The sequence below is a fragment of the Mobula hypostoma genome, chromosome 3 (assembly GCF_963921235.1).
Source record: "Mobula hypostoma chromosome 3, sMobHyp1.1, whole genome shotgun sequence".
In the NCBI taxonomy this organism is placed as follows: Eukaryota; Metazoa; Chordata; class Chondrichthyes; order Myliobatiformes; family Myliobatidae; genus Mobula; species Mobula hypostoma.
The window spans coordinates 13730695-13758080 of NC_086099.1; the positions used below are offsets into that span (position 1 = coordinate 13730695).

Genomic DNA, 27386 nt, shown 5'->3' on the forward strand with positions numbered 1-27386 from the left:
TGTGAACAGTTTTGGCTCCTTATCTTAGAAGAGATGTGCTGGCAATGGAAAGGCTCCAGTGAAGGTTCACAAGAATGATTCCAGGACTGAAAGGATTATCATACGAGGATCTGTACTCACTGGAATTTAGGAGGATGGGGGGGGGGGGGTCTCATTAAAACCTTTTGAATGTTGAAAGGACTGGACAGAGTAGATGTGGAAAGGATGTTTCCCACGGTGGGAGGGTCTAGGACTAGAGGGCACAGTCTGAGAATAGAGGGGTGTCCATTCAAAACAGATGCAGAGAAATTTCTTTAGCCAGAGGGTGGTGAATTTGTGGAATTCGTTGCCACGTGCAGATGTGGAGGCCAGATCACTGGATTTATTTAACGCAGAGATTGATAGGCTCTTGATTGGACATGGCATCAAAAGGTTACGGGGAGACAGTTGGGAAATGGGGTTGAGGCACAGGAAAAAAGGATCAGCCATAATTGAATGGTGAAGCAGACTCAATGGGCCAAATGGCCTAATTCTACTCCTATATCTTACAGTCTTCTAGATAGAGAACCATTTCTCCATCTCAGTATAGGTCTCGGTCTGAAATGTCAACTCTCTGTTCCTTTTCGTAGATGCTGCCTGACCAGCTGAGTTTCTCCAGCACATTGTGTGTCTACTAATACACTGCTGTTTCCTAGCCCAAGCCCTATACTCTTACTTTGTCTCTTGGTCCCTGAAGATAGTTATACCCAGGGGGAAGGTAGTGGGGATGGGCTCCCACTACCTATTAAATGTTCCCAACAGTGCACGCTTCAAGTAGTCTTTGACAACCAAGTCCAGCTCCAGGCCTTCATGTGTGGCTTGGCTGCTAAGCTTAGTGAAACCGTTTCTACTGAGATGAGAAGGGGCAAAGGTGGTTACTGGCACCTTTAAAACCAGTCACTTTGGGCAGATGGAACTCGTCTGCCACGGCTGGAAAGGAAAACTCTGATCTCAAACCTCCGCTGTCTTGCATGGGGAAGGCTTCAGGAGTAAACCCTGAGGGAAAAATCTGGAGCTGGAGTCCCCAAGTCAGTTCTACACTGAGTTCAACACTGACTGGCAACTCCTGCAACGCTGCTGGTGCCAAACTGTATCAGTCTCTGCCGTTCTTTTGGGTTCATCAGATGCATCAAGGGGGGGAGCTTGCTACATGGGCAACAACTTGCTCTCCATATTGTACTGCCCTGGCACGCATACCTAGACAGCTAGGATGCAAGATCCATGGTCGACCCTGACTGACGAAGACCTCAATCACTCAGTGTCTCTTGCACCCCTTCTTTTGTATCTCACAATTTCTGACTAAACTATTATTCATAAAGGTGCCAAAGTCTATAATACCTACTGTTAATGCTTCAAGATCAGTCCTCCTCAAAACCCAGATCTCTGTATTATTCTTAGTTGACCCAAGATTAGTTTTCTAATATTTGTTCATGAAGTACATTTGAATTATTTTATCATGTGGAAGGCTCTATAAATTTGACATTTGAACTTAGTAATTTTTGGATGTTCTCTATGGCTGCTTTATAATTTTGCGATCTTGTAAATGTTCTTACAGATTCAGTGAGCCGGCGATCCTCCGCACAGCGCTGCATGTAGAAGGATTTGATTTCAGCTGGAAAACGACAAAGGAGTATTGGCTCATTGATTGTATCAGTCATCAGTCTCTCTGGAGCCTCAGGGATATCCTGTGACAAAAAGAAAAAAAAGATTATCGTTCAATTCACCCTCTGTATAAAACAGTTCCAGTAAAGCAACAGCTGATGTCAAAGCACTTTTCCCATTAACTGAGATAAACAACATCAGACAATGGGAGTTAAAATTCTATCTTCCCCAGAACATACTGGTGCAATTCTCAGAGAGAATCCTCATATCAGCTATTACTGTCTGGTTTGGTGCAGTATCTTCTCACAATACACAAGATCTACAGCAAACTGGCAGGTCAGCAGAAAAGGTCATTGGCTGCAGTTCACCATCACTCCAGGACAACGAAGCTGACTAGAAAAATGATCGCTGATACTTTCCACCCTGCAACCCACCTTTTCCAAAAGCCCCTTCCGGTAAGTGCTACAAGGCTATTATTTCTTATCATTTTAAAAGTTTCCTCACCCAGGCAGTTAATCTGACCAACCATTCTAGTTGCCCCCTTACCCCTCTACCTATTATGCAGTTGGGGCACTGCACAGTAAACACTAAACCACATTTATAATGCTGTTTACATTGCAAATACATGCCGGTATTTATGTATTTATGCACATTTTATTCCATATCAGTACTTCTAGCTTTACTTTAATATAATTCTTTTATAATTTTTGAACGTTGTTTTTTTGCTGCATGTCTGCTGACCAGAACACCACAGCAAATTGTTAATACCTGCAAATGTAAATGACAAATAAAGATGATCCTTGACTCTTAATTAAATGTAATTTAGAAGACTTAACTGGGGTTTTAGAATAAACTACATTTGCATGTTTATCTTTGAACCACTCAACCAACGAACAAATTACACAAAAGTTAAATGTGGCTTCATCAAACAGTTTACATGCATTGTTTAAAATTACTCTTTCTTCAGGTGAAAGGGTACTATTATGATAGTTTCCTTTGAGGCTTAAATACAAATTGAAATGAAGTCAAACTGAACGCGACAGGTCCATATCTCTGAAGGATTTCAGTGAACTAGCTGAGTTTTAACAATTAAATTTATGGCCAGATTCTTGCACAAATTTACCTGATTTGTTAAATTCAATTTCACAGTTTGATATAGTAGATCTTAAGCTCACAGTTATGTACACAAATAGAGGGTATGGTTTTCCTAATCTGGATTTACGCACTTATAGCCCAAACGCCTGCTGCCGTTTACGGAAGCAATGAAGATCTCCACTTGTCTGTCTGTAACCATCTTATCTATTGTGCCAAAGGTGTAGTTCAAGATCCTCATTTCTGCCACAAAAGTGTGGTGGCAAATTGTCTTATACCATCACACCCAGATGTAGAAGGATTTTTCATTGCTGTTTCCTTAACAGCTTTGTTTCAAGATGATGGTGATGCCCTTCAGACAGTTCACAAAACCATTTCTTTTACTTTTTCCAAATATATTTCAGCTACCATTGGAACCTGTGACTTGCATGTTGATGGTATGTTTATGGGCCGATTGAGCCATCCGGTGCTTTGCTGTCTCCGAAAGAGTTTGTGAAGTTTTGAACTGAATGTGCAGTCTGGAGGCCGAGACGCCTGGATTCTGAGCACCAGCCCATGATCGACTCCAATGAAACCATCAAGATGGAAACCAAGGACGAGAATGGAAAGTGAGTGGGGGTTCAGTGCTGTCTGTTATCTCTCTCTCTCTCACCGCTTGCTGAAGGAAGGTGCCTGTGTTTTGGCCAGTCTCTGTCTCTCCACCCCTCTATTTTGCCAGAGGATGATGCTGGAGTCTTCAGCAAGGTTTAATCAATGCAGTTTGTGGATTAGGTTCTCCGGTTCATGTTGTGTGTTTCTGGTTACTCATTTTTTTAATTGCTATTTTGTGTGATTTTGATCGGGACAGACTGGCTCCATGGCATATCTAAGAGTTTCTTAAATGCCCATAAATTATCTGCCTCTACTATCGCCCTTGGTAGTGTACTCCACGCACTCAACACCCTCTGTGTAAAGAACCTACCTCCAATATCCCCCTCGTACTCTCCTCCAATCACCTTAAAATTATGCCCCCCCCATTAGCCATTTCAGGTACCGCTCGATGTACGCCTCTTATCATCTTAAACATTTGTATCAAGTCACCTCTTATCCTTCTTTGCTCCAAAGAAAAAAGCTCTAGCTCACTCAAACTATCTTCAGATCCTTCCTATAACGTGGCGACCACAACTGAACACAATATTCCAAATGTGGTCAAACCAGAATTTTAGAGAGCTGAAACATTACCATGTAGCTCTTGATCACAATAACCTGACTAATGAAGGCTAACAGATCATATGTCTTCTTAACAACCCTATCAACTTGCATGGCAAATCTGTGGGATCTATGCATGTGGATCTCATGATCCCTCTCTGCCTCCTGCCTTCAAGTTCGACCTTCACATTTTGACCTTCATTGAACTTCACCTGCCACTTCTCAGCCAGATGCATTCTGTCAATGTCCTGTTGCTAGCTATGACAACCCTCCTGACTATACACAATTCCACCAACCTTCTTGTCATCAGTCAACTTATGAACCCACCTTTCCACTTCCTACAAATAATTTATAAAAACCACGAAGAGCAGGTGTCCCAGAACTGATCCCTAAGGGACTGACCCACTGGTCACCGACCTCCAAGATTACATTCCATCTACAATCGCTTTCTGCTTTCTACAGGCAAGCCAATTCTGTATCCCATGCCTCTTGACTTTCAGAATGAGCCAACCACAGGAAACCTCAAACACCTTACCGAAGTCTATATATACCACGTCCACTACTCTGCCATCACTCTGCTTTGTCACATCCTCGAAAAATTCAATCAAGCTTGAAGAAGCATGGCCTGCCCCTCGAAGCCATGTTGACTATATGCTAAACACCAAATTAGCAAATGAAATATTTACTTATTCCAAGAGTGTAAAGCAATGCATTGAGTTTACAATCTAAAGTAGTTTGTAACTCTGTTGAATGGTTTAGAGTTATCACACAAATCTTTTACACCGTGTTCTGAAGAAACATGAATAAGGAAAACATAATTTCAGAAATGACTTTTGAATAAGAATCCCACATGCTCAGCAGTGCTTCATGCAGTTAGTATTTAATCAATTTCACCTTTAGAAGCACTTCCCCTTTCTCTACATTTTGATCAAACACTAGATTAAAAACATACCTCTCCAAATTCATAGAAAGTTCCATCATCTTTCTTAATGTTATGTTCTTTCAGCCAAGTGATGGCCTCAGTGTAGTTCATTCTTTTGAAGGGTCTCTTCGGAGGCTTGAAATCCTGATTTTAAAATATTACAATTTTTAAAATGAAAGATTCAGACACATTTGAAAAAGAGTCAGTGTGCACTAATTTTGGAAAGGTTATTTTGGAACTGTTAATATAAAAACTCTCTGAACACAAAACATATCTGGTTCACTTACTGGATGCAGTTCAAGCATAACCTCCCCATGAGGTGACTTGAGGATGCGGTCAACCACATCACAAACAAGGTATTCCAAACGGTCAAGAAGCTCATCAAAAGTAATGAACGGACACTCTGCCTCAACATGAGTGTATCTGAACATTTTAAAAGAAAAAGTACCACCATTAAAAGGTTCTCCCAACATTGGAAATATTTGTAAATCAAGCTAGAAATACTCAGCAGGGTAGACAGTATTTGTGCAAAGTAGAACATATAATGCTGTGATTTAGTTCAATGCAGGATTCTTGGTGCCACATTTAACCAAGTTATGACACAAGTTCAAGGGCATCATCTCAGGTTCAGCTATACACATCTTCATGAAAGACCGGATCTCCAATGGTAGTGCTATACCTTCAATTAATTGTGCTTATATAATAGTCTGGACTACATTAAGAATCTTTTTCATTCTGTTCTGAAGGAAGTCATGTATAGAGACAAGCCTGTTGGCTTATAACTATTTTGTTAGATGACATTATTGTTTCAAAAATATTAGACTGCAGGGTTCAAAGTTTACTTGGACAAAGGTTTTAAAAATGGGCTACATCAAGTCCTGTAAAAGACAATCCACGATTCTCCCTGGAGTGTAGGACAATGAGAGATTTGATAAGTCTACAAAATTATGAGTGGTATAGATAGGGTAAATTCAAGCAGGTTTTTTCCACAGAGGCTGGGTGAGATGAGAGCTAGAGATCATGGGTTAAGGGTGAAAGGTGAAATGTTTAAGATGAAAATGAGAGGGAACTTCTTCACTCAGAGGGTGGTGAGAGTGTTAAATGAGCTGCCAGTGGAAGTGGTGGATGTGGGTTTGAATTCAAACTTCAGTTGCGTTGAAAAAGTACGTCGATGGGGTGGGGCATGGAGGGCTATGGTCCAGGTGCAGGTCAATGGGACGAGGCAGAATAATATTTTAGTATAGACTAGATGGGCTGAAGGGCCTACTTCTGTGCTGTGGTGATCTAGCACTATTTGATGGAGCACTTCCCTAGATTAATGAATTTTCAATTTACTTTAAACACTATGGTACTATCAACAACATAAAAACTGGTCGAGTTGTGAATATTGAGGAAGATTGTCAAAGAAGAAATCAGGATACAGACCAGCCAGAAACATGGGTGGAAAAATGGTAGGAGCTGGGTGGACAATTCAGGCAACAATGAGGTTTTGCACGTAGAAAGATCAAATACAAGAGGAAAGTATACAGTAAATGGCAGGACCTCTCAGAGCACTGATGTACAGAGAGATATTGGGGTGGAACTCTATAACTCACTAAAGTGACAGTACGATACAGCATGATAAAGGCGGCATACAGCAAACTTGCTTTCATTAAAAAGGGCACTGAATAAAAAAAATCCGACGTCATGTTGCAGCTATATAAAACTTTGGTTAGGCTACAGTTAAAGTTGTGTACATTGCCACAGGTTCAGAGCAGCACAGTATTTTACCCAGGATGGAAATGTGACATACTAGACATCACAGCTTTAAGGTGAAATAGGAAAAGTTTAAAGGAGATTTATGAGGTTTTTTTTAGAAAAGAAAATGGAGTTGTAGGTGACTGAAATGCACTGCTAGGGGAAGTGATGGAAGCAGATGCGGTAGCAACTTAAAAAAAGTACTTGAGCAAGGAATTCAGGGATACAGACAACGTATATACAGCTCCGTCATCAAAATCAGCACAGACATAAGGGGCCACCAGTTCAGTTTCTGTGCTGTAATAGTCTAGTCCACATAACAGAAATGAGCAAGAATTTCTTTAGCCAGAGGATGGGGTGGTGAATCTGTGGAATTCTTTGCCACAAACAACTGTGTAGGCCAAGTCAATGTGTATATTTAACGCAGAGGTTGATAGGTTCTTGATTAGTAAGAGCAAAGGTGAGGAAGCAATGTGATTGCAGCAGGACTTGGATAAATTGAAAGAATGGGCAAAAAATTGGCAGATGGAATACAGTTCTGCGAATGTATGATAATGCATTTTGGTAAAAGGAACAATAGTGCGGATTATTATCTAAATGGGGAGAAAGTTCAAACAGGTGCAAAGGGACTTAGTAGTCCTCATGCAAGACTCCTAGAAGGTTAATTTACAGGTTGAGTGTGGTAAAGAAGGCAAATGCAATATTGGTATTTATTTCGGGGGAATAGAATATAAAAGCAAGGAGATAATGCTGAGAGTTTGTAAGACACGAGTCAGGCTGCACTTGGAATATCGTCAGCAGTTTTGGGCCCCATATCTCAGAAAGAATGTGTTATCATCGGAGAGAGTTCTGAGGAGGTTCACAAGGATGATTCTGGGATTGAAGGGGTTAAATATAAGGTGTGTTTGGCTGCTTTGGGCCTAGTCACTAGAATTTAGAAGAATGCAGGGAGGATCTCATTGACAGGAATAGATAAGGTGGATGTTGAGAGGATGTTTCCTATTACAAGAGAAAATCTGCAGATGCTAGAAATCCAAGCAACACACACAAAATGCTGGAGAAACTCAGCAGGCCAGGTAGCATCGTTGAGGTTTCGGACCAAAATGTTGACTATTCTTTTTCCATAGACGCTACCTGGCCTGTAGAGTTCCTCCAGCATTTTAGGATGTTTCCTAAGGTGGGGGTGTCCAGAACTAGCAGACACGGCCTCAAAATTGAGGGGTGACTTTTTAGAGCGGAGGTAAAGAGGAATTTTTTTTTTTTTAAGCCAGAGAGTGGTGAATCTGTGGCATGCTCTGCCACAGACTGCAGTGGGTATATTTAAGGTGGAAGTTGATACTTTTCTGATCGGTCAGGGCATCAAAGGATGCGGTGAGAAGGCAGGAGAAAGGGGTTGAGAGGGATAATAAATCAGCAATGATGGAATGGCGGAGCAGACTCGATGGGCTGAATGGTCTAATTCTGCTCCTATGCCCTATGGTCGGTATTTTTTTTTAAATGGTCTAATCACAAATTCAGTGTCATTTTCAGGAAATTCTACGTAGCAAAGTAACACCCAAATTAAAACAAAACTGACAAGTACGGACTGCAAAACACTACATACTTTTTTGTCAGTTGAAGATGAGGCACAAACAACAATCAGAAATTCCAAATCTTAATGATTTTATCATCCAATTCTCAATTAGGTTTATATCCCAGCCTCAGTTTGTTCCCGATTGTATCAGAATGTAAAGAAAAGGAAACACTAACTCTGCCAGGTGTCTGCGAGTTCGTGACTGCTCGGCGCGATAGGACTGAGCGATGCAGAAAACGTCCCCAAGGGAAGGGATGCAGGTCTCCAGGTACAGTTGTGAAGACTGCGTCAGGAAGGCCTCTTCACCAAAATAGTTCAGTTTGAATAGAGTGGAGCCTCCTTCAACCTGTGTCTGGACCAGTGTGGGTGGAGTGAGCTGGAAAGAAAAATATTATTAGTATTCAGGGGAGGGACAGAAGTCAATCCCACCCCCTTTGACGTCTACATAACAATTTCATGAACACAAGAGATTCTGCACCTGCTGGAAATCCAGGGCAACACACAACATGCTGGAGGATGTGCTCACTTTCAGATTCAAGTTACAACCTTTGATCACAAATCCAGATAGTGTTCAAAAGCAGAAGGTTGCACAAGATCTCTGTAATATTTTGGATGAACACAGTATTCCAGATGTCTATCCCTCAGTTCCCACAAGCTGGTGGGCATGGCAAAGGTTTTAAAGACAGGTGCACGGACAGATGAGATGCAAATCTTTACCCCACAGTTAATCGCCTAACAGAGAGGAGAATTACCTATGTGAGGACCTGAACCTGTTGCAATTTGCCTATTGTCACAATAGGCCTATACAGATGCAATCTCACTAGCACTCCTCTCAGCTCCGGATCGCCTGGACAATAGCTACACCAGGCTGCTGTTTGTTGATTACAACTCAGTGTTCAACACAATCATACCCGCAGTGCTAATCAAAAAGCTCCAAAGCTGGGCCTCTGGGCACCTCCCTCTGAAACTAGATTCTTGACCCCTTCATAAAGAGATCACAGCCTAGGTGGATTAGAAATAACAACTCCTCCCTGACAATCAGGTTCAAGTTCAATTGCCATTCAACCATACATGAATATAGCCAAACAAAACAACCTTCTTCTGGGGCCAAGATGCAAAACACAGTACTAACAGCCATACATGGTGCAAGGCACATATAACACATATGATAGCAGCAAACATACAAACACACAAAAAATATATAGTCTGAGTCCATGAATGTGTCGGCAGGAGCAAGACACTGGCACACTTCAATGTTGTGTGCCTAGCCCACTGCTCTACTCTCTCTATACACACGCTAGGCACAGCTCAAATGCGTATTTATACATTTGCTGATGATACAATTTTTTAACATGATTTCAGATGGTGACGAGGTGGTGCACAGGACTGAGATAGATCAGCTGGTTGACTGATGTCTCAGCACCAACCTTGTACTCAGTGTCAGTAAGGCCATGAAATTGATACTGGACTTCAGGAGGGGAAGTTGAAGGAGCACACACCAGTCCTTAGTGAGAGATTAGCAGTGGAAAGAGTGGCAGTTTCAAGTTGCTGGCATCAATATCTCTGAGGATCGATCCTGGGTCCAACACATTGATGCAGTTACAAAGAAAGCACGACAGTGGTTATATTTCAAGAGAATTTCGAGCGTACTTGGTATGACACCAAAAGCTCTTACAAATTTCTACAGATGTAACATTAAAGCATTCTAACTAGTTGCATTACTGTATGGTATGGAAGGATGACTGCACAGGATTGGAAAAATCTGCAGAAAGTTGCAAGTTCAGCAAGCTCCATCATGGACACTAGCCACCCCAGCATAGAGGACATCTTCAAATGGCAATGCCTCAGAAAAGCGGCCTCCATCATTAAGGACCCCCATCACCCAGTGCATGCCCTCTACTCATTGCTACCATTATGGAGGATGAACAAGAGCCTGAAGACAGACATTTAAACTTTCAGGAAAAACTTCCACCCCTTTGCCCTCAGATTTCTGAATGGACAATGAACCCATACAGGCTACCTGTTAATACTTTATTTTGCTCCCTTTTTGCACTATTTATTTCATTTAATTTTTTCAAAATATATTTCGTATTGTAATTTATAGTTTTTTATTCTGTATTGCAAAATACAGTAGCTGCAAAGCAACAGATTTCACAACATATGTCAGTGACGTTAAACCTGATTCTGATTAAACTATCTTAAGAGCTACATGACATTTCTTACACACGCGGTATACAGCTTCACCTTAGGTTTGTGGCTGAAATGAGAACAGCATCTCCTTCAATTACACGATGAAGAGCAGCCAAAACATCCGAAAGATAATCAATAAATACCTTTCAAAATAAATCTACTTTCTCCAAGTATATCAGAGATTCTTAGTTTTATACACTACACACAATAAATTTTAATGACTGCATTCAAATTTTCACTTTTCCAATTACATTACCGTAGCAAACAAAACATTCCAAACAACCACCATTTTTTTGAACAAGCCTCATAAAGTATGACGTCCAACTTTCATGAATCACATTGAATTCCTCACGGTAAACGGTCATGGAGGCTCTCGACAACTTCAAACTGTAATATGAGAGGACTGACACCTTCTACTATTGCAGCAACCACCTTGCACTCAATACCAGCAAGACAAAGGAATTGATGGCAGACTCCAGGAAGGAGGGAGAACACACACCAGTCTTCATTGAGGTCAGCAGCGGAAAAGGTGGGCACCTTCAAGTTCTTAGGCATCAATATCCCAGATGATCTAACCTGCGCCCAACACATTGACGCAGTCGTGAAGAGGGCACACCAGCAGCCCAGTTTCATTAGTTTAAGGAGATTTGGTATGTCACTAAAAACTCTTGAACATATTTACAGGTGGACAGCATTCTGACTTGCTATATGACAGTCTGGTAGCTCCAATGTACAGGGCAGAAAGAGGCTACAGAAGGTCGTGGATTCAGCAAGCTTCATCATGGGCACTAGGACATCTTCAAAAGGTACTGCATCAAGGAGGCAGCATCCATCCTTAAGGACCAACATCATCCCGATCATGCCTTCTTAGTGTTACTACCATCGGGGAGGAGAAGCAGGAGCCTGAAGACCCAGACCCAACATTTTAAGAGCAAGTTCTTCCTCTCTGCCATCAAATTTCTGAACAGTCTATGAACCCCTGAACACTACCTCATTATTTGTCTTTTGCACGATGTATTTATTTTGTAACTTACAGCAATTCTTATATATTGCACTGTGTTGCTGCTGCAAAACAGCAAAGTTCATGACATTGGTCAGTGATATTAAACCTGAATCTGTCCTGATGAATAATCAGTTATTACATCCTTACAGTCACTATAGCACTGCAGAAATAAGAAACAAACCTCATAGTAGCCATTATCAAAGAAGTGGTCCCTAAAGCACTGCACCAGAGCAGAGCGCACTTTGAATATCTTGGACATGTTCTCGCCACGTAGCATCATGTGACGGTTGTTGAGCTGGACGTCCACATCAGATTCTTCATTAAGCAGGTTATCGATACCTCCAGCCGGGGCCAAACCTATCAGCTCCCAGTAATCACAAATCAGTTCATGCCCACCTGGAGCCTGGAAAAGACAAGCAAAGAGGCAGGCATCAGGTGCAATAAGTGATGAAGATTGATTGGTTTTGGGTTATTATTGTCACACGTACCAAGATACAGTGAAGAGCTTTTCTTGCCCGAGATTAGAAGAATGGGGGGGGGGGGAGCAGGGGGAGAGAATCTTATTTAAATCTTTCAAATATTGAGAGGCCTGGATAGAGTGGAGATGGAGAGAATGTTTCCTATAGTGGGGAAAGCTAGGACCAGAGGGTATAGCCTCAGAGTAAAATGATATCCATTTACAGCAGAGACGAGGATGAATTTCTTTAGCCAGAGGGTGGTTAATCCATGCCTATGGAGGCCAAGTCACTGGGTATATTTAAGGGCCAAGGTTGATGGGTCCTTGAATAATAAGAGCATCAAAGATTACAAGGAGAAGGCAGGAGAATGGGGTCAATGGGCTGAATGGCCTAATTCTGCTCTTATGGCTTATGGTCTTGCATACGATTTGTACAGCTCAAATCATTGCAGATTGCATTGAGCTAGAATAAGGTAAAAAAAAACAAAAATGCAGAATAACATATGTAAAGCTATCAAAAGAGTGCAGGGCAGGTAAGTGACAAAGTGCAAGATCATAACAAGGTAGATTGTGAGGCCAGGAGTAACGTTCTCTAAAATCTTCCTGTCAGCATAACAGCTTTCAAACTAAAACCAATTATCTATTGTTGGGAAACGGGAAGAGAAAAAAAAAAAATGAGTTCAGTATCAATCATATGTATACCATGACACTCCAGCAGTGCTATAAAGTCAGGAGAGAGCGGCTCTTAATAGTCCTCAGAACTGATCTGAATCCCACAAAGTCTTGTGTGTCTGGTAAAATATGAGTAAGGATACTTCCAGTAGACTACTATCTGCTTCCCTCCAACTTCTAGTAAAACTACATTCTTCTGCGTTTAAAATAATGAAAGGCATAGATAAAGTGAATTGGTGATCTAGGGTAGAGGAGTCCAAAAACTACAAAGTGTAGATGGCATAGATCTAATGTGAAAGGTAAGATTTGAAATGGACCACATGGGCATCGCTTTCACAGATGGCGATGAGCTGCCAGGGCAAGGTGTTGATGCTAGCACAATAGTATCATTTAAGAATCACTTGGATAGGTAGTTGGATGGGTGGGGCTGAGAGGGATATGGACCAAATGCAGGAAATTGGAACTATCTGGATGGGCACCATGGACTGTTTGGGCTGGCCTGTATCTGTGCTGTATTGTTCTATGACTCACTTATTAATCCAAAACTATCTCAAACTCTTAACAAACTCAGCTTTGTTTTTAAACTCCTTCCTAACCTTATTCTTTTTCTCTTGAAATTGCCTTCTCTTTTTCACCTTAAAGCACGCCTGAAGATCAATTTTACCAATCAAAGGTTTGCCAATCAGCCCTAATACCCCTTAATATAGTCCAGCTTTCAACTCTGTCTAAATGACTAACTAGTAGACTGCTTGGGTTGGCTTATCATATTATAGGTGATGCATAAATAGAATTTTCATTCAATGTCAACAACACCAATCAACGATTTGCCATTTTGTTATGTTCACCTGAAATAAGATCTGTTTCTGTTTAAAGAACTATTAACAGGATGTCAAATTTAAAACTGTTCATTTAAGCCTCTCATGTTAACAAAAACAAAAATGTCAACACATATTCAGAGGTAATAAGCCTGATTCTGATTTTTCTGTCCCTTCTTGCGGGTTTTTCTAAATCCTTTGCATTCCCTGCTCTTCATGGACGCATGGATTAGTAATGTTACACTTTTGTTTGGTCTTTCCTTCAGTTTTACATTGTCTTTTGAAGCTTAAAACAAAAAAAACATTCATTTTACCACTTTGCCTTCTGGCACAACTTGCAAGGTTCCATAAACCGCAATGGAGCTCTCAGTTGATAGCAGCAGTCCACTATAGCACTGACACTGAAGAAAAACGAAACGTAGTAAGATTACACACAATGGATTAAAACAGAAATGTTTATTTCCTCACATTGACATTTCCGAACCTGAGTTTTCAAATATTCATTGTAAACTTGAAAATTATTCTGATATGAATTGAGCAAAAGGTAGACAATGGATCTCTCAGATTAAAGATTGAACATTTAATGAAATGCTTTTGAATGTTTCTAAAAAAAAAAATGATTACCAGTTCATCATTGAAGACACATTGCAGAAATCCTGTGCCATCACGCAGAACAACAAACATTAAGTTCTTCCCTGTTAAGATAAGTATTTTTAAAATGATAAAATTACTTTAATAAATGCTGACATACAATTCCTCCTCACTTTGTAATGGAAATGTTGTTAGCAGTGAAGAGAATCCAGAGAAAGCTCACGAGGATGATCCCAAGAATGAAAGGGTAATGTTTGATGGTTCTGGGTCACTACCTGCTGAAGTTTAGAAAAATTGGGGTGGGGGGGAGACTCATTAAAATCTATTGATGTTCCCACAACCAATGATGTCACTTTAAGAACTCTTTATCTTGTTATTTCATGCTCTTGTTATTTATTCCCATTTATTTATATTTGCATTTGCAACTTGTTACATTCTATGCTCTACTTGCTCTTTCATTGATCCTGTTTACAGTTACTATTCTATAGATATGCAGGAAAAAGAATCTCAGGGTTGTATGCGGTGATGTGTATGTACACTGATAATAAATGTTACTTTGTACTTTGTAAATTGCAACAAGTCTGCAGTTTAAAACCAAAGTGAAAAAGGATTGGAAGCACATTTGAGCTGCTAATTAAATCAGATGTTCCTTGACCTGAATTTCCTGTTTGTCAGGGCAGTACAAACTGCATTTGGTTCTCAAGGTTTCTACCCTATGATTCACTTATAAAACGTTTCAAAAGGCAGAAAACCCACCTTGTCTACGTAACCTATGGACCCAACCAAAGAGCTTCACTCGCTTTCCTCTATACGATCCTGTGGCTCGGATTTTTATCTGTGTGAAAAAAAATCCAAGTCAGTGAAGAAAATGCAGTCAATATTGACCTGAGAAATGCAAACGTAATAAGCACTGGAAAATAAACAAGACGTTATCTTGGTTGGTCTTGAGCCGCATGAATTGTTGGAATTGTGCTCATACAGGCAAGGTGGACCTTTTTTCACCCATAGAGTGGCCAGGTATGTTCTGCTAGACCGAGTGCCTCTGACAGCACCTAAGAAGCATCGAGCTGAGCACTTAGATTCCCCAAGTGCAGAAGGCTAAAGTTGAGTGCTGGAGGACAGGATTAATAAGGATGGGTGTCCACTGTCGGCATAGATATGGTGACTAAATAGCCTGCTTCCAATACATATGACTCTTATGTTCAGACTTTTATCTTGTAGGTGGAATGGTCCTGGGGTATAAGCAGGCAAACCAGTCACTCCAGCATACCAACATTTGACCTGTTCTCATAGATATGGTATTTATGTGCTGATCCAGTTTAGCTTTTCATCAATGATGGCCCTTAGGACGTTGACAGTGAGGAACTTGGAAATAACAATGCCATTGAGTACCATCAAGTCCATACTCTCTTCTCACTGGTGCCACCAGGAAGGTGGTACAGGGGACTCAGGTCCTATATCACCAGGTTCAGGAATAGTTATTACCCTTCAAACAGGGAGGATTACTTTACTCAAAACAACACTGAACTGTTCCCTCAACCAATGGACTCTCTTTTCTGGCAAGCATTCATAGTAGATACAAAAGAAACACAATAGAATCAACAAAAAACTACACAAGGACAAACAACTAATGGACAAAAGACTAAATGTGCAATTTGTCAAAAAACAAAATATTAATACATAAATAATATTGTGAAGAAGAGTTGTGGAGTCCTTGAAAGTGAGTCCATTGGTTGTGAACCATTTGTGTTGGGGTGAGAGAAGTGATCCACTCTGGTTGAGGAGCCTGATGGCTGAGAGGTAATAATTGTTGCTGAACCTGGTGGTGTGAGACCCAAGGATCCTGTACCTCCTATCCGAAGGTAGATCAAATCAGGTAGAGATGGATCTCTGCACTGGGGGCAGGGGAGTACGTATCATCCATTTGTCATGTCTGGAGCTGATACCTTTTCCTTAGATTTGACGAACTGCACTCACCATTGTTGATATTGGGCATGCTCTTGCAGCCACATTCTTTGATTAGCTGGTTAATCGTCCATCACTATTCACCAATAAATGTGGTAGATACAAATTTACTTGGCGTGGTAATTTTTTTTAGTACTTCAGTTAATGAAGATCAACTGTTTATACCAATTACCTGATGTGGCTCCGGAAGACTAGGGTCCAGTGTAATAACAATCTTTTTGGCCTCTTCCAGGTTCATCTCCCGACGCGCTGCATCTTCTTGCTGTAATAAGTTTTGAAATGCTCATTAGCAGAATACAGTATACAGTTCTCTTCCGTTCTAACAAAAAATTTCTAGAATTTATGAATTTTAGCAGCCAAGCCTTTACATGGTAAATATGCAGCACAAAAAGGCCTTATGACAAAATACATTGATACAAATTTCAGTATCGGTCATCGTGGCACTTTTAAAATTAACACCATTTCACTTTTCACAAATGCGACCTGACTTGATGAGTGCAATCTAGCCTAGTGCAACCAAGTCTTTCTTTTTCATATTCTAATCACTTAATAATTCTCATCAATGGGTTCATGAAGCACGTTTTATTTCTGGCCCCAGACACAATGCATACAGCATTCTAAGCTTAGGGAAACCAACTTGGGAACTTTGCACTGATGGCTACCAAAACTTTGCATCTAGAGGATTTCCTCATTTTATATCATGTCTGGGTCATGATCGATTTCAGCAAAGTATAATTCACCAACAGCTCCAAGTTTCTCACAAAATAGTGCTGGAAAAGCATGGCAGTTGTTACTGTCTTAGCTCAGTCACTGCATTTCAAAACCATCTGCAAATAGCTTAATCTAGGCAGTTACCAGCACTCGAACAATTCAACACCAATTTAAATAGTGTAGAAAAAGCTTACAAAGCGGTGAAGGGACTGGAGCACCTCAGTTATACGGTAGGTTGAATACGTTCAGACTTTATTTCCTGAAGCATAGGAGGCTGCGATGGTTTTGATAGAGGTAGAAAAAATTACCAGGGGCATAGATAGGGTAAATGCAACCAGGATTTTTCCCACTGAGATGAGAACTGGAGGTCATGGGTTAAAAGTGGAATGTTTAAGGGGAACTCGAGAGTAAGTTTCTTCACTTAAAGGCTGAGGAGAGTGTGGAACGAGTGGATGTGGGTTTGGTTTCAAAATTTAACAAATTTGGATAAGTACATGGATGGGAAGATTATGGAGAGCTATGATCCAGGTGCAGGTCAATGGGACTAAGTGGAATAGTTTGGCACAGACCTGATGGGCCAAAGGGCCTATTTCTGTGCTATAGTGACTCCATGACAAAGATCAAAATAAGGGTACCAATGATTAAAACTTTTTTACCTCTTTTTTAAGTTTTGATGCAGCCTTCACTTGATCTCGTTGCCACTGCTTTTTAAGATTCTTCATTTGTGATTTTGATATAACTTCCCAGCGCTGAAAGGAAATTGTGAGACAGGGTCATTGCAGTAGCATCACTATTAACAGAAAGAACGAATTTCAATGCACTCATTCATTACTTTTTCCTCATTCCTCTCTGCCTGCACTGAGCAAAAGAGACCATCACTGAGAAGATATTCTATGTCACCTTTGTTTCCTACCCATTCTCAATATTTTAAAAATTTTATTTAGAAATACAGTGCGGAGCAAACCCTTCCTGTCTGACGAGCTGCAGTTGCCCAGCAATCCACCTATTTAACTGCCTAATCATAGGAAAATTTACAATGATTAATTAACCTCAACTGATATGCCATTTGGGAGGAAACCCACACAGTTATGGGGAGAACGCACAAACACCTTACAGACAGCGCTGGAATTGAACTCTGAATCCCCGAGCTGCAAAAGCATCACACTATCCCCTATGCTACCAGGATGCCCCAATAATGTTTCCCCTTACAATGTCTCCTTGCCTGCTTTCCATCCATGCTGGGTTGAGTGCCAAGCTAGCATCTCAGCATTGTAGAAAAAAAAGACAAAAATGCTAAAAGAAACAGCAAGGCTGCAACTCAATGCACGGAAGGGATCAGCATAATACCCTAATATCTCAAATAATTAGTTTAAATAATAAGGTGCAAGAGGATACATATTACACATTTTTGCAAACAACACTTCCCCATTTGCAATTACCTCATTTTCCTTTTGGGAATCAACATAAATTGTTGGAAATGGTTCCTTTTCTACTGTGTGTAAGGCCTACAAAAAATGTGCAAAAACAGAGTTAATTCATGAGACACATTTTCATGGAAACAGTCATTAATTTTACAGCAGCATTGATTGAGAGCTTACACAAAGTGCCGTTTTAAATGGTTTTTCCTTTGTTCCATCTCCAGTAGCATCATCTCCTTCACGTTCAGAGACGTACAATTCACCTGCGAAATATAAAGAACAAAAGTATTATTTGCAAGGGTTCTGTACATATCACATCCCAAGTATAATTCAACAATGTCTCATATAGATACATGATTGATTCAAAAGGAAATTACAGAGTCACAGTAGCATTACAAGGGACAGATGTAAATTTTACATGAGAAGTAGAAAGAATAAAAAATAAGTTACCACAAACAGTTTAACAAGGCAAGGGGTGGGGGTCATCACTTCCCCAGCTATAGGTTGACTCATTATACAGCCTAATGGCCGAGGGGAAGAATGACCTCATATAGTGCTCTTTGGAGAGGTGCAGTTGTCTTAGTCATTGATTAGTCAAAGATATTCTATCTTCCAACGATAACTTCAACCCAGATGTAACAATAGTATTGTGTTCAACAAGATTATACAAAAATGAGATGAATTCTATGACTATCTATGGTCTAGGTCTAGGCAGAATAATAGCTTGGCATGGATTTGATGGGCCAAAGGCCTGATTCTGTGCTATGGTGCCCCATGACTCATCAATTTCTGATGATACCAACTAGTGGTGCAATCACTTGAGTTGAGTACAATGTTTCTTGAAGGGGTTGTCAACCTTTGAGCCCACATATTCTGGCAAGAGTATGTGAGGGCAATATGTGTGGGCAAGAGTAGGCAGGCTATTTTTAGGGCACCTTTTCCAGCCCCCTCTCTGACTGGGATGAGCAGATTGAATCCTAAATAAGGCTGCTCAGTCAGATACCAACTAGGCATACTTGCTGAAACACCGGAGAATCACCAGCTCCTCTTCTAATCTATGAGGAAAATCCAACAACAATACAGTATTTATTATCTGTTCTGTACAAAAGTCAGTCTAGACAATGCACTCATCTCTTCAAGCGAGCTTGAATTTACTAGTTTCCAAATATTACTCATTAAGGGCGACATAAACAAACATGATTCGTCTGAAAGAGATCAGTTTGCGTCAAGAGGCAAAAAAGGTTATACAGGTCGACCTTCACTAACCCAACTACCTGTAATCCGGTTCCTTCAATAATCCGGCACCGATTATGCTTAATGTGATCCTTCTGTAGTTCGGCATTTTCACTAATCCGGCACTCCTCAGGTCCCAATGGTGCTGGATTATAGAAGGTCGACTTGTACTTAAAAAGCATGAATGTGTACTCTAATTTTGGTTTCTTGTATAAAAGATACAGGATATACTAACCAATCTCTTTCTTTCATTTTCGTAAAATAATCATCAACACAACCTTGCAGCAATATGCATTTCAGTGAAATATCCTTTTACAAATATCTACAGGTCCAGGACTGTACACGCAGGAATAATCTAATTAGGCACATATTTTTGTTACTAACATCACAAGCAGATGTTTTAATGAGTGCAGAAAAAGAAGACTATTTCTAAACACAAGAGATTCTGCAGATGCTGGGGAAAAAATCCTCAAGAAACTCAGAAAGCCAGGAAACATCTATGGAGGGAGGGGGAATAAACATTGACATTTCAGGCTGTGACCTTTCACTAGGACTACTTCTATTAGCAACATATTCTGCACAGCAGCTGCTTTTCAATTTCGTAAATTATCCACTTTTATTTGTTTGATATTTATCAGTCCATTCTTCTCTACCATGACAATAGATTTAATCCACACCATCCTTTAAGTGTCATCACTTCCATCTGGGAAATGTGATTATTAGATTATAATTTTGAACAACTACTTTACATTTTATAGTCCAGAATCATTTGGATTATGTTTTTGTGAATGATTTTTACTTCATAAATGTCAGTAAAGATAATTCAAAACTGGAGCCATATCAAGTTATCAGAATCAGGTTTAATATCACTGGCATACGTCTTCAATTTGTTGTTTTGCGGCAGCAGTACAATGCAATACATAATTTTTTAAAATTAAATTACAATAAATAAAGACAAGAACAGAATTAGCCATTCAGCCCATCAAGTCTGCTCCACCACCCCATCATGGCTGATCCCAGATTCCACTCAACCCTAAACACCTGCCTTCTCGCTATATCCTTTGATACCCTGACCAATCAGGAAATGATCAACTTCTGCCTTAAATAGACCCACAGACTTGGTATGTGGCAGAGCCATTCCATAGATTTACTATTGTCTGGCTAAAAAAATTCCTCCTTACCTCTGTTCTGAAGGGTTACCCCTCAGTTTTGACTCTTGAACCATTACATCACACTTGAATAGCTGTACTGATAAATGCATTACGCTGAAGTTGTTCAGATGCTACCATTTGTATGTGGCAATTAAAACTTAGTAAGACTTGCGTAACTTCTACATTGGACTTTGGTATAAAAAGAAACATGCTTAAGAAATGGAATTACATTTACAAGTACGTTTCACTGGACATGGAAATGAGCTCTTAGGTTGGCAAGGCAACGGCTGGGTCTATTTCAAAGTCAAAATAAATATATTATCAGACTACATACTGTATATCAACCATATGCTACGCTGAGATTTGTTTTCTTTCAGGCATGTCCAGGAAAATACAGAAATACAACAGAATTTATGAATAACTATAAATAACAGACTAACAAATGACCAATACAGAAAAGAAAAACTGTACAAATATTAAAAAAATAAATATTACTGAAGATATGAGATATATAGAGTCCTTGAAAGTTCATCTGTAGGTTACATTTAGTGATCAGTTCAGTGTTGAGGTGAATGAAGTTATTCACGCTGGTCCAGGACTGTAGGTTGTGGAATCAGGCTGATGAAAGCACTGAATGGTGAGCTGTAGTCAATGAAGGACATCTTGACGTATGCAGCTTCATTTGAAACAAAAGCAAACAGAAAAGAGAATAGGAGAGCTACAAGAAAAAAAATATCCAGGAAAGATTAAGCTTCATGGAATAAGACAAACTGATGCTATCTGACTTGTTGGATACTCAAAAACAAAGTCCCATAGGCAGCCAAGGCATTTTCTCTCTCCGAATTCTGTAGGTCTCACTAACAGCATTTAAAAAATTATTGGCTACTCTTACTCAATCCATCTCCAAAAGGTGGCCAGCTTATCCAGAATTCAACTTAATAAAATGAATAAAAAATAGTATCAAATTAAAAGCACATGTGTACAAAGTGGCAGAGTAGTGGGAGACTGGAGAATTTCTACCAAGCTGTTGCCGTCAGTACAATCTTCTATGCAGTGGTGTGCAGGGGCAATGGCAACAACACAGGTGATGCCAACAGACTCAATAAATTGATTAGAAAGGTTGGCTCTGTTATAGGAATCAAACTGGACACACTGGAGACGTGGTAGAACAAAGGACCCCATGCAAAATCCTGGCAATTCTGGACAATGGTTCTCACCCTCTGTATGCTACCTTGGCTGAAAAGAGGAGTACTTTCAGTAATAGACTAAGATAACTACGCTGCTCCAAAGAGTACGATATGAGGACATTCTTACCCTCAACCATTAGACTCTATATGAGTCAACCTATACCTGGGGAAGTGATGACAGCCACCTGGTAAGACCGTTTGAAGTAACTCATCTTCTTTTCTTTCTGACTTCATTTCGAATATCTGTATATCTGTGCACTAGTAATGCTACTGTGACACTGTCATTTCCTTCGGGAACAATAAAGTATTTATCTAACTCCCCCGTCTACAAAAGCATCCTTACAACCCTAGAAAAACTGAAAAAAAAAACCCACTACTAAATCTGAGCTGCAGCTCAATGGAGAACGCAGCTCGGTGCCATCATGGATTCCTCATGTAGGACTTCATCCACATCCTCAGCCTCCAAGCACATGTTCTAGCCTTGAGTGGTCCTACCTGCTCACTAGTTATTCTGCTCGATGTAGGTTTTGAATGCTTTGTGATTCTCTTTAATCACACTTGCCAAGGATTCTTGATAGCCCCTCCTGGCTTTGTAAATCCCTTTGAGTTCTTTACTGGCTTCTTTTTAAATCCTCAAAATTTATGGGTGACATGCACAACGCTTTACAGTACAGGCAACCTGGGTTCAATTCCCACCACTGCCTGTAAGGAGTTTGTACGTTCTCCCTGTGACTGCGTGGGTTTCCATCGGGTGCTCTGGTTTCCTCACACAGTTCAAAGGCATACCAATTCACTGGTCATTGTAAATTGTCCCGCCACCAGGCTAAATTAGGATTGCTAGGGATGCATTGCTTGAAGGGCCAGAAGGCTTACTCCAAACTGTATCTCAAAAAAAAATTGCTGATTTTTGGTTGTGCTTGCACATACTTAATGTATGAGTAAATAGATTATTGTGGCCATTACTCAATTAATGGCTATTTTTCAGATGGAGGTAGAAATGTGAACAGAAAACATGCTCAGTTCCATGTTCTACTAAAGAGTGAATCTGCATATGAAACCACTAAATTGGTGATGAGGAGTGAGACTGATCAGCTGGTTGTGTGGTGTTGCAACAACCTCACATTCTGCGCCAACAAGATAAAGCAACTGACTGGGGACTTCAGGGAGAGGAAGTCATGAGAATACGCACCAGTCCTCATTGGTAGAAAGAGTGAGCAACTTCAAGCTCTGGGCATCAACATCTTCAAGAATCTTCCCTGGTCCTAACACACTGATGCATTCACGAAGAAGGCATGCCAGGGGCTCTACTTCGTTAGGAGTTTGAGATGATTTTGTACTTCAAAGATATCTACAAATTTCCATAACTGTACAATGGTGAGCATACTGACTAGCTGCATCAAAGGATGGCAAGAGGCTACAGAGGGCTGTGCACTCAGCCAACTCCATTTCAAACTCAACGCTCCCTGCTATTGAGGGCCCCTTCAAGGGGCAATGGCTCAGGAAGTCAGCATCAACCATGAAGACCCTCACTGTCAGGGACATACCCTCTTCTCATTATTACCATTAGGGAGCAGGTACAGGAGCCTGAAGACCTATGTGTAATGATTCAGGAAGGGCTTTTTCCCTTCTGCCATTGGTCCATGAACACTATTCCTCTTTTTTGCACTATTTAATTATTTGGCAATTTATAACCTTTGCACTGCATAACAACAATTTTCACATCATATAGACAGTGATAAATCTGATTCTGAAGCTGAACGAGCACAACCAGATTCCCACAGACTCAGAGACCTTGTTTCCCTCCTGTTTATATAACGACCCCAAAAAAGGATCATAGAAATCTACAGCACTTTGGCCCACAATGTTGTGCTGACCATGTACCCTACTCTAGAAACTTCAAAGAACTACCTTACCTCATCGCCCTCTATTTTTCTAAGCTCCATGTACCTATCTAAGAGTCTCTTAAAAGACCCTATTATATCAGCCTCTACCATCATTGCTGGCAATGTATTCCACACACCCACCACTTGGACCTCCAGGTGGTCCACAGCAGGGGTGATTGATGAGTTCGTGGTCTACTGTCGAAGGAGATGGGTTATACAGCTCTCGTTACATGCACGTGCAGTTCAACTCTGAGTGAAAAGGCAGGAAGTTTGAAGTTAATAACTCATTTCCTTCTACCGTAGGTCACAAACTTATCAATCACCCCTGCTGTGGACCGCTTCTGAAGGTCCAAGACGCCGACTTCTACAAAGAAACGATCCATATGCTCCACGACCGCTGGACTAAGTGTGTAAATGTAGGAAAAATAAATGTGCTGAGTTTTCTAAAATTGACTCCTTCTACCTTAGGCCACAAACTTATCAATTATCCCTCGTACATTTATGCAACTTCTAGCAATTTTTAGGTATTGCACTGTACTGCTGCCACATAACAAAATTTCACAATATATGTCAGTGATAATAAACGTGATTCTGAAGTGGAACAAGCACAAACGTTCCTTACAGATGCAGCTGCCCCATGTCCCTATTAACTTTCTAATGACCCCTGTAGAGTAAGGCTACAACCCAGATGAGAAGCGAAACCAATTTTATGCCTTTGCACCCTACTCTACCGCAAATCCACAAATTTCTCAACATACGAAAGTGATAATAAACCCAATTTTGAGAAATTGAAACCAGCCCGTGAGCAGCCGAGCACCGGGTCTGAACCAGCAGCACCAAAGAGCCGGCCTCAGCCACACCACGCCCAGGAGAAGGATGGGGCACACGCCGCACCACTCCATGTCCCGAAGCCCCAAAGCCCCCTTCCTCACTCTAGAAACAGCAGAGAACTACCCTACCTCATCGTCCTCTATTTTTCTAAGCTCCATGTACCTATCCAAGAGTCTCTTAAAAGACCCTATTGTATCAGCCTCTACCACCGTTGCTGTCAGTGCATTCCATGCACCCACCACTCTCTGTGTGAAAAACTTACCTCTGACATCCCCCTTGCATCTGTTTCAAAGCACCTTAAAACTATGCCCCCTCAAGTTAGCTGTTTCAGCCCTGGGAAAAAGCCTCTGGCTATCCACACGATCAACGCTTCTCATCATCTTACACACCTCTATCAGGTCACCTCTCATCCTCCGTCACTCCAAGGAGAAAAGGCCAAGTTCACTCAACCTATTCTCATAAGGCACTCTCTCTATGTGGTGAGGTGACCAGAACTGAACACAGCACTCCAAGTGGGGTCTATCTAAGTCTTATATAGCTGTAACATTACCAAATGGCTCTTGAACTCAATCCCACGATTGATGAAGGCCATCACACCATACATAACAACACTGTCATCCTGAACATAGTCAAAGTACAACCCAGACGACAGCAGGGTACGAGCAGAAGGGAAACTGAACAGCGTTTGCAGTGAATATACCCATTCTGTTTGGTAATAGTGGCCTCTAATCAGGTTACCATAGCAAACCCCGTAGACATATACACCGGACATCAGATATTTTAATGGTCCATGAGCAACACCAGCTTGTTATTCCTCTTCTGTAACTTCGCAATTTTTATGTCTTTGCACTGCACTTCTGCAGCAAAAAAAACCACTGAAACACATTTCACAGCAGCACACACAAAGTGCTGGAGGAACTTGGCAGGTCGGGCAGCATCTATGGAAATGAACAAACAGTCGACGTTCCGGTCTGAGACCATTCATCAGGACTGGAAAGGAAGGGGGATTAGAAGCCAGAGAAAGGTTGGCGGTGGGGAAGGGGATGAAGCATAATCCAGAAGGTGACAGGTAAAGACAGGTGGATGGGGGAGGGGAATGAAGTACGAAGTTCGGAGGCGATAGGTGGAGAAGGTAAGGGATGGAGCGTTGCTCTGGATTTCCAGCATATGCAGAATCTCGTGCTTACATTTCACAGCACAGGTCAGTGAGAATAAATTTGATTCTGAAGTCAAAAAGTGCACACACTTCGCAGTGGCCTGGTGTCCCAGCGGGATCTCCAAGGACGTCAGCACAGCCAGAGTGAAACCCAGATAAGCAGAAGGGAACCACAACAGCGCTCGCAGTGAATACAAGATCTCAAAAACAAGAAATAAAAATCTGTAGATGCTGTAAATCCAAGCAACACACACAAAATGCTGAAGCCAGGCAGCATTTGTGGAAAAGAAGTACAGTCGACGTTTCGGGCCGAGACCCTTCAGCAGGTCTAGGGTGCTAATGGCTACTGATAAGGTTACGGTAGCAATGAAGTCCAGAAGATCTACCTCGGCCATCAGATTTCTGAATGGTCCTCTTCTACATTATACATTTATGCAACTTCTAACAATTTTTAAGTATTGCACTGTACTGCTGCCACGTAACAAATAAATTTCACAATATACGTCAGTGTGTGTACAGTTTTGGTCTCCAAATTTGAGGAAGGACATTCTAGCTATTGAGGGAGTGCAGCGTAGATTCACGAGGTTAATTCCCGGGATGGTGGGACTGTCATATGTTGAAAGATTGGAGCGACTGGGCTTGTATACATTGTAATTTAGAAGGATGAGAGGGGATCTGATTGAAACATATAAGATTATTAAGGGATTGGACACACTAGAGGCAGGAAACATGTTCCCGATGTTGGGGGAGTACAGAACCAGAGGCCACAGTTTAAGAATAAGGGATAGGCCATTTAGAACAGAGTTGAGGAAAAACTTATTCACACAGAGGGTTGTGGTTCTGTGGAATGCTCTGCCTCAGAAGGCAGTGGAAGCCAATTCTCTGGATTCTTTCAGGAAGGAGTTAGATAGAGCTCTTAAAGATAACGGAGAGAAGGGATATGGGGAGAAGGCAGGGAAACGGTGCTGACTGTGGATGATCAGCCATGATCACAGTGAATGGCGGTGCTGGCTCGAAGGGTTGAATGGCCTACTCCTGCACCTATTGTCTATAGATAATGAACGTGATTCTGAAGTGGCCCAAGCACAAACGTTCCTTATGGATGCAGTGGCCCCATGTCCCTTAACTTTCTAATGACCCCTGCAGAGTAAGGCTACAACCCAGATGAGAAGCGGACACAATTTTATGCCTTTGCACCCTACCTCTACCTCAAATCCACAAATTTCACAGCATACGAAAGTGATAATAAACCCAATTTTGAGAAATCGAAACTAGCCCGCGAGCGGCCGAGCACCGGGTCTGAACCAGCAGCATCAAGGAGCCGGCTTCAGCCGCACCACGCCCGGGAGGAGAATGGGCACACCCCACGCCACGCCGCGCCGCTCAGCGTCCCGAAGCCCCCGATCTCCCTTCCTCACCCAGCGACAGCTCCGCCGTCCCCTGGCACAGGTCCCCCGACGACATGCTGCAGCTCTCCGACCCGACTTCCACCACCCGACTGCAGCGGGCGACTAACGACGGGAGGGCAGGAGGGAGGAAAATTATGACGTCCTGCCCCGCCTCTTCAACCGCTACTGACTCTTTGATTGGACGGCCGGCGTACCTGCCAACTATCAATCAGCGCCCGCGCCTGCGCACAGGGGAGCCGGGTTGGCTGCGGATTGCATCAGGCAGATGGACGGGAATGGGAAGGCGTGTGCAGATGAGCGAGGGAGAGTCTGCGATTGATAACGGAGCGGCTGCAATGCTTCACGCATCAAAGTTGCTGGTGAACGCAGCAGGTCAGGCAGCAATGCTTCACGCCCAAACAGCCTCATGACACAATTGGTTGCGAAATGAAACATTGACTGCTGCATATAACCGAAAATACTTGGTTTATAGCCGTGAATCCGCGTTCCTAGGAAAGAAGCAAATTAAAATTAGATGTATTTCGGAAATATCCTTCATTTGTTGAAATATATACAGGAAATAAAAATGCAACCAGTACATGT

The 27386-nt window shown here is 41.4% G+C and overlaps 1 protein-coding gene across 1 annotated transcript in view; it reads right to left on the bottom strand.

The window, feature by feature from the left end:
- The window catches only part of nars1 (asparaginyl-tRNA synthetase 1), a 34441-nt gene extending 7481 nt beyond the window's left edge, over positions 1 to 26960 (bottom strand). The window contains exons 1-13 of the mRNA XM_063042665.1: positions 26814 to 26960; positions 18135 to 18217; positions 17976 to 18041; positions 17193 to 17285; positions 15998 to 16087; positions 14617 to 14695; positions 13894 to 13964; positions 13584 to 13670; positions 11507 to 11728; positions 8309 to 8508; positions 5110 to 5245; positions 4853 to 4966; positions 1572 to 1703 (exon numbers count right to left, since the gene is read on the bottom strand). Coding sequence (XP_062898735.1) covers positions 1572 to 1703; positions 4853 to 4966; positions 5110 to 5245; positions 8309 to 8508; positions 11507 to 11728; positions 13584 to 13670; positions 13894 to 13964; positions 14617 to 14695; positions 15998 to 16087; positions 17193 to 17285; positions 17976 to 18041; positions 18135 to 18217; positions 26814 to 26859 — 1419 coding nt within the window. The 5' untranslated portion in view covers positions 26860 to 26960. The remainder of the gene's footprint in view (positions 1 to 1571; positions 1704 to 4852; positions 4967 to 5109; positions 5246 to 8308; positions 8509 to 11506; positions 11729 to 13583; positions 13671 to 13893; positions 13965 to 14616; positions 14696 to 15997; positions 16088 to 17192; positions 17286 to 17975; positions 18042 to 18134; positions 18218 to 26813) is intronic.
- Positions 26961 to 27386: the final 426 nt, after the last annotated feature.